General features: G+C 35.3%; 1 protein-coding gene across 2 annotated transcripts in view; it reads right to left on the bottom strand.

Annotated features, from left to right (window-relative positions):
• Positions 1-1,832: 1,832 nt before the first annotated feature.
• The window catches only part of LOC100633012 (E3 ubiquitin-protein ligase MYCBP2-like), a 30,460-nt gene continuing 24,835 nt past the window's right edge, over positions 1,833-7,457 (bottom strand). Inside the window, exons 18-23 of one of the 2 annotated variants that reach the window (XM_019999502.1) lie at positions 5,093-5,221; positions 3,763-3,898; positions 3,196-3,596; positions 2,786-2,998; positions 2,403-2,510; positions 1,833-2,316 (exon numbers count right to left, since the gene is read on the bottom strand). In XM_019999502.1, the coding sequence (XP_019855061.1) occupies positions 2,035-2,316; positions 2,403-2,510; positions 2,786-2,998; positions 3,196-3,596; positions 3,763-3,898; positions 5,093-5,221 (1,269 nt within the window). In that variant the 3' untranslated portion in view covers positions 1,833-2,034. The remainder of the gene's footprint in view (positions 2,317-2,402; positions 2,511-2,785; positions 2,999-3,195; positions 3,597-3,762; positions 3,899-5,092; positions 5,222-7,457) is intronic. The other variant, XM_019999501.1, reaches the window with a different exon arrangement.

The following is a 7,457-nucleotide window of genomic DNA, read 5'->3' on the forward strand; positions in this document are numbered from 1 at the left end:
TGATACAGTCAGGAATGCTGATAGTTACTGTTATCACTATTGTGATGCTCAGTAATGGAGCTCGTCAGCTAAAAGCCAAGAACTTTAGGACTCATGCAACACTATAGGACATGCACAGTTTAGTTTTGCTTACCTGTAATATTACATTTTTGATTAATTAGTTATCTTGGCTTATAATAAAAGTTATTCAAAATCAATTAAAACTATCAAGTTTTACTGTCTGCACTGTGAGCTGATCATTATAACATTAGCAATAATGACAATGAGTGATTAATTATTAATAATCACCATGTATAACAACATGGAATGTTTCGACATGCAGTATAGACATAATTTCTTTCGCGCTGTATTTTTTTAGTTTTTGGAGCCTATCATGAAATTAAAACTCATGACATCATTGAAGTTCCATCCACTTAATGTCAGCCATGAAATCAAAAGAAAGCATTGAACATGCACATGTACATGCATGTAGCTGTACATCATATGCACATGCATCATGTATTATTAATTTGAATTACTTTGTCGTCTTCTTTAAGTCCGTCCTCATCTGGTCCAACTAACAATGCTAACTGCTCCACTCTTTGCTATAAATAATAATAATAATAATAATAATAATAATAATAATAATAATAATAATAATAAACAATAACAACAACAACAACAACAATAATAATAATGATAATAATAATAGAGAAAATGAAGCATGAAAGTAAATGTGCAAGCATAGAGGCATAGGTATCAAAGTATACAGTATGGGTATTGAAATTATGAGACTGAGAATCACTAACCCCAGAGTCTTTAGTATTGTCAATGTGTATGCAGGCACCAAATGGTTTAATCTTCCTCTCATAAGCCAGTATAATAGTACGGGGTTTCCCTCGTGGCTCATCTCTTGATTCCCAGAATGTTTCAGTAGACCCGTCAGTTAAACTGTTGGACATTCCATCATTGGAGGATACTTTGAGTTGACGTCCAACGAATTATTATTTTTTCTTGAAAGTTATTACGGTATGCAATGCATAAATTTATTTTACTTAGCACGCATATAGAACTGATATTCCCTTGACTGAAAAATCACTAATAGATCTAGTAATGTGGCAATACAATGACATACATTTCTCTTATGACTATTTGTCTCCTTTCAGACCTTCTCCATCCATCTTGGGCTCCAGCAGGCAGCAGATCCGTCAGAAGTTCAAGCAATTACAGAGGCCATCATCTCAGAAATTTTAATGAAGGGAAGGGAGAGTCCCAAATAATAAATGCAGGGGTGTGGCTCATTGCCATGTAAAACTTAAAAGCCCAACATCCACTAGGCAACTTTGTTGAAATCAACAGAAATTTTGTTGCCAAAAGTAGAACACTGTTCTACTTTTGGCAACAAAGTTGACATACATCAAAGTAACCACAAAGTTGCTTTCAACAAAGTTGCCATAGTGGATGTTGGGCTTTACACTATACAACACAGTTTAAGCCCAACGTACACTATGCAACATTTGTTGTAGACAATTTGGTACTCAAACATGGCCCTTGCATCATGAAGCAACAATGATGTTTCACCATAGATATGGTTTCACTAATGATAACTCTTGGGTGCGTATAATGAACTATGTTATCATTGGAAACAAGATTACTTGATTATTATTTTAAAATACTAATTAATTTGTTATCCTTTTCATCATCTAAAAATACATGCATTTTTTGAATAACCCATGCTTATATATTCTAAAAAACTTGAATACACCTGTAGAAATTTCTGATCAGTCTACACTTGTAAATCTACAACACTCATCCACGTACATAGTGTACAATTAATTTTATAGTAACAATTAGATGCATTGTCATTAATTTCTTAAACAAAGTTGAACTCAATAGCATTTTAATAGCAGCATAAAATTAAAAGAGACAATCCTAATAATAATAATAATAATAATAATAATAATCTAGTTCAAAAAGTTCTAATCTATCATACTTTACTAATAATAACTACTACACACTATAAACTAGTCCAGTTCTAAATACCACACCCACTCCTCAAAAAGTCTGAGCATTACGACAGACTCCACAACCTAGAGCAAACTCCTCTCCAGTGGGCGGGTGCTTAACATGCAAAGGACACTCCGAACCAGACAGAGGCTTAGCCCTGGGACCCACTGGACACTGAGGCAGGTCTGATTTAGCAATGGAGGTTACACGCTGGAAATCATCGTGACAAGGATTGCAGAAATGTGTCGTACCAAAACAGAAATAGACAGCAACAGAGCAACAATAACGACACTTGTACTCCAGGAAATCAGTACCATGCTTTGGACAGACCTATAGGATGCATCAGTAAAACTCAGTAAAACTTAATAGTAAACCCAGTAAAACTTTGCATAACTTAGTATAAGTCAGTATATTACCTGTAGTTGTCCTCCAGTATTAGAGCAGGATGGACAGACAAGCTCAGTGGGATCATAATCATCAGAACCAACTGCTTCAGCACAATGAGCCTCACCACCATAATAGGCCTAGAGAGAGAGGAGTAGGGCAGAAATTAGAATGCATGTATGTGTACATGTATATATTATAGTGTACATGTAATTGGAGTTGGGTGAAGCTAGCCCACTAATGTGAAGTATTTCTGTATGTACATAGGTTTGGGGGCGTGACTGGGAGGCATGGCCAGAGCCCCTTAATGTTCTAAGTTCTTTCTAGTTTGTAGTAATGCACATGTACATGTACAATGTATGAATTTAGATATCTTTTTCATAATACATCACTTACTCTCTCTCTAATGTCTTACCTTCTTACACTTGTAACACACATAATACGCATATTTCCACATTGCATACTCTTGAGGCTTTTGATAAAACTTTGACGTAGGGGACGTTACTGCTTCACATTTTGTTTGGTTCTCGTATTCAAGTCTAAGGAGACACTTCCTCGTGACGTCAGAATAAAGATCAGTTAATGGCTTGGAGACATCTTCAAGATGAGGATGAGATATGGGCTTATCCTGAGGGGGAAAGAGAGAGGGAGAGAGGGGAGAAAAAGGGGGAGAGAGAGGGGGAGAGACATTAAAGTGAAAGATGAAGGGAGGGATAAGGACAAGAGAGAGAAAGGAGAACAAGAAAGACGGAGGAAAAGAGAGATAAGATTAAACAATAATAATTATTATTTCAAGAGAAGTACAAGAAAGAATGTTTCTCTTACCTCACATATAGAGCAGAACATAAATCTAAATGTTATCCTCGGTCCAGACCATTTCTTACTCAAAGCATCACGACAGCAATGATAATGGAAGACATGACCACACTCCAGCTGTATGGAAGGAGCACAGGACAATCCTTCAGTATAGCATATCATACACATATCATCAGCATCTTGCTTTAGGGGAGGGGCAGTCACGCCCTCTTTAGGGACACACCCATGAAGACAAGGAAGACACTTCTTTTCGTCTTTGACTCCACAGCAGTAATGGCCGCAGGAAAGGGTCTTAGTACAGACCGAGCGAGATCTTTCTTGACACTCTGGATCAGGGCAGACGTTACCAATAGCCAGTAGACCAGTGTTTGATGTTGTGCCACAGAATCTGCAAGCACCTTTGCCGCTACCTGCATAACATAGTAAATTAGGTCAGTATAACTCAGTAAATTTGTTCAGTATAACATGGTAAATTACCTCAGTAAATTACATGTGAGTCAGTATAAAACAATTTAAATAGCTCAGTAAGCTAACTTAATAAGCTCAGTATATCTCAGTATATTTCAGTATATTTACCTCCTACAGTGTCTTTAAATTCAACCATTCCTTTAAGGGTACGTGAATCAGCGAGTGCCATAGTCCAATAAAGTTTAATACGACCACACCCCTCATGAAGATCGACCTTAACGGCTTCCTCTTCCTCTTTGAAAACCTAAAAAATATTAAAAATAATAAAATAATAATTATAAAGGGCACAAACACAATGATACATATGCTATATACAGTAAAATTTCTACCTCATGTACACATTGTAGAGCATTGGTCTCCTGAAATGCGAGATTTCAGGAGACCTATACTAAATAATGGGAGACCGAAAGAGATATACATGTACATGTAATTATACTATGCTAGTACTAGTACAGGGAATCTATGAATCACAAAATGTAATTAAAGTGGTGAATTCTTACCTTTTCATTTTTGGCGTAATTTGGCCAAAGACCCTGTACTATAGTACAGGGACTTTGGTCCAATTTTTGAGAAACTTTAAAAATTCATGAAAATTTCAATTTTGATCAGAATTGGCTTAAACTTTCTATGCAACATAAGTACATGTATATGTATCAGGAAATGTAATAAAAATGAAAAATTCTCACCTTTTCATTTTTGGCGAAATTTGGCCAAAGACCCTGTACTATTTATTATTTTTCTCTCACTTATTTCCGTTATTATATCTCTTTTTTCTTTTAACCTACTATTTATCCCTGTGTTATATCTATTTTATTTTTAAAAAAATGTTTATTTAAGGGCTCAGTTCCCTCCTACAATGTACTATAGTACAGGGACTTTGGCCCAATTTTTGAGAAACTTTAAAAATTCATAAAAAATCCAATTTTGATCGGAATTGGCTCAAACTTTCTACGCAATATAAGTACATATATATGTATCAGGAAATGTAGTAAAAATGGTGAATTCTTACTTTTTAATTTTTGGTGAAATTTGGCCAAAGTCACTGTACTATAGTACAGGGATTTTGAGCCAATTTTTGAGAAGCTTACAAAATTTGTAAAAAAATTTAATTTTAATCAAAATCAGCTCAAACTTTTTACACAACAAAAGTACATGCATAAGTATCAGGAAAAAATATAAAAATCCAGAATTCTCTCCTTTTTAATTTTGGCAAAATTTGGCACGAGGCCATGTACTATAGTACAGGAATTTTGGCTCAATTTTTTAAATTTGTTAAAAAATTCAATTTCAATCGAGATCAGCTCAAATGTTTTACGCAACATAAGAACATGTACACTGCACTAGCATCTTCCTATTATTACTATTCTTGCATGTCTGACTATTATTATACTAATATTTACGTACATGTACATGTGTACAATGAAGCTCCTTCACTCACTTGTCTATTGTGGTGATGATTCTTCTTGTGATAATGAAGCACACGGTCACATTCACCACAAAGGTTACCACACACGTCACACAATATAAGAGCTTTAGTCTCACCATCATCATGATTATCACACAGAGGCTGTAAAGGAAGAGAAAAAGAGAAGGAGTAAAAAAGCAGTTAAACTAAGCAAAATTGACAAAAACTCTTCTTTTGTCCTCATTTTACCACCTTTTAATTTTACCTCCATCACCTTTTCCTCTCTCTGTCCCTCTCTCTGTCTCTCTCTCCCCCCCTCTCTCTCTCTGTCTCTCTCTCTCTTTCTCTCTCTCTCTGTCTCTCTGTCTCTGTCTCTCTGTCTCTCTCCCTCTCCCTCTCCAGATGAATGCATTGTCCAGTCGAAGTTTTGATGCAAACAATAATGATTACTCTATATATTAGAGTTGGAAAATATAGATTTATAAAATTTTGTGATTTGGAGCATCCAAAAAATTTAGCAACACAATTAAGTATGCTGTAGTTGGCTTTCCTATTGCACATGACTACTATACTGTAGTACCTCAATACAAGGATACACTGCACTCTATACTGTAAACAACTTATATTCATAAGGACTACTCAAGGGGAATGATACTGAGTGAATCTTTCCATTGATAATACATGCACACACATTATAGTCACTCCTGACAGCCATTGAAGGTTTAGTCAGACTTTCTATAAAACTTTAAATTTAAAATGAGCCAGCAACTATATGCTACTTTTAACTAATTGCATGTTGATGATTCAAATAATTTCACATCACATACATGTACTAGAACATACTAATAATGTTTAATGCACAATGCACACAGTTGGTGAACACTCTTCACATTACCTGTTACCTCACCAGTGTCCATTAGATATAAGTTGTCTACAATACACTGTTAGTATCCTTGTATTGAGGTACTACTACATTATAGTAGTCATGTGTAATAAGAAAGCCAACTGCACTTTAGTTTATTTATTTTTGGTCCCTTTTCCTTTTTCCCCTCTCCAAATTTGCTACACAAAATTAATTAAAGAATTTACTAGGCTGACATATTGAAATAGACCCTGCAAATGGTCAGACTTAGAAAGCTGGTGGCTGCAAAATAATTTTACACTAAAATTCCCACTTACAGGATACTTGTACAATTAAAATCTTACTTTCAACTTGCAAGTGTACATGTACATAAAAGACTAAATTATTTCTAAATATACATGAAGCTGTAGAAATGGATGGACTGTTGTCCAGTTGAAGTGTCAGTCTATAATTATAGTGACTAGTTGGCTTTCTTGTGAGACAAGACTACTATAATATAGTGACTAGTTGGCTTTCCTATTGCACATGACTACTATAATGTAGTACCTCAATACAAGGATACACTGCACTGTATACTGTAAACAACTTATATCTAATGAACACTGGTGAGGTAACAGGTAATGTTCATTCAATGAAATGCATTTATCAACCTAATAATAGCACTTATACCCATTTGAATGAATTAGTCAAATGGCACACTAAAAGAAAAATCATTGTTTTCTAAGTTTGATTAATAGTTAAAAACAGTTAAACTGCCACCACACATTGAATCAATATACTTTGATCACAAGTTTATTTAGAGTGGCAGGGCGTTACAAAAGAAGCTTCTTTGATTACCTTCTAAATTAACATTGCATTAATTAATGTATGTTGCATGCCATAATAATCAATGTATCAGACTTCATTTCAGTGCATCAATACATTCATGGAATTAAAAGTAGTGAACACTCTTCCCATTACATGTTACACCTCACCATGCACTGTTCAGTAGATACATGTACATGTTGTTGTATACAGTGCTGTACATCAATGGACCTTATGCAACGAACGGTCTAATTAACGCGCACCTCCCAACTGGATGAAAATGGCGGATTTTTTGGTGAACAGGCAGGCTGAACATTTTCCTCTTTTATCAAGTCATCCTTACTGTAGGAGCTACTTTGAGCTCTCTTTTTGTTTCATCAGACTCTATTTATTTCTCCTGTAAGCTCTTTGGTTGTTGTTTTGGCTTTTAAAGCAGTTTTTTATAGGCCTATTCTCATCCTTTGCCAATTCCCGTTTTGGTAAATTTTGCTTTCAGGAGCCAAGGCGCTTGCCCCTCCAGTGCTATGAAGACAGAAGTGTATTCACCTGAGTCCTATGACTAATGTCTATCATCAGAGTTAGTCTCAGTCCATCAGGACAAGGTACGGTGGAATAACTCACTCAGTTTTCATGTTGCAGCTGGAGTGTGGATGATGATGACCATCTTTTCACTTCTTAAAACTATAGGATTGGTCTTTTATGGATAGTTAAGGAATACAAGAACTCTCTGGC

Source organism: Amphimedon queenslandica, unplaced genomic scaffold, assembly GCF_000090795.2.
Source record: "Amphimedon queenslandica unplaced genomic scaffold, v1.1 AMPQUscaffold_13261, whole genome shotgun sequence".
Classification (NCBI taxonomy): Eukaryota; Metazoa; Porifera; class Demospongiae; order Haplosclerida; family Niphatidae; genus Amphimedon; species Amphimedon queenslandica.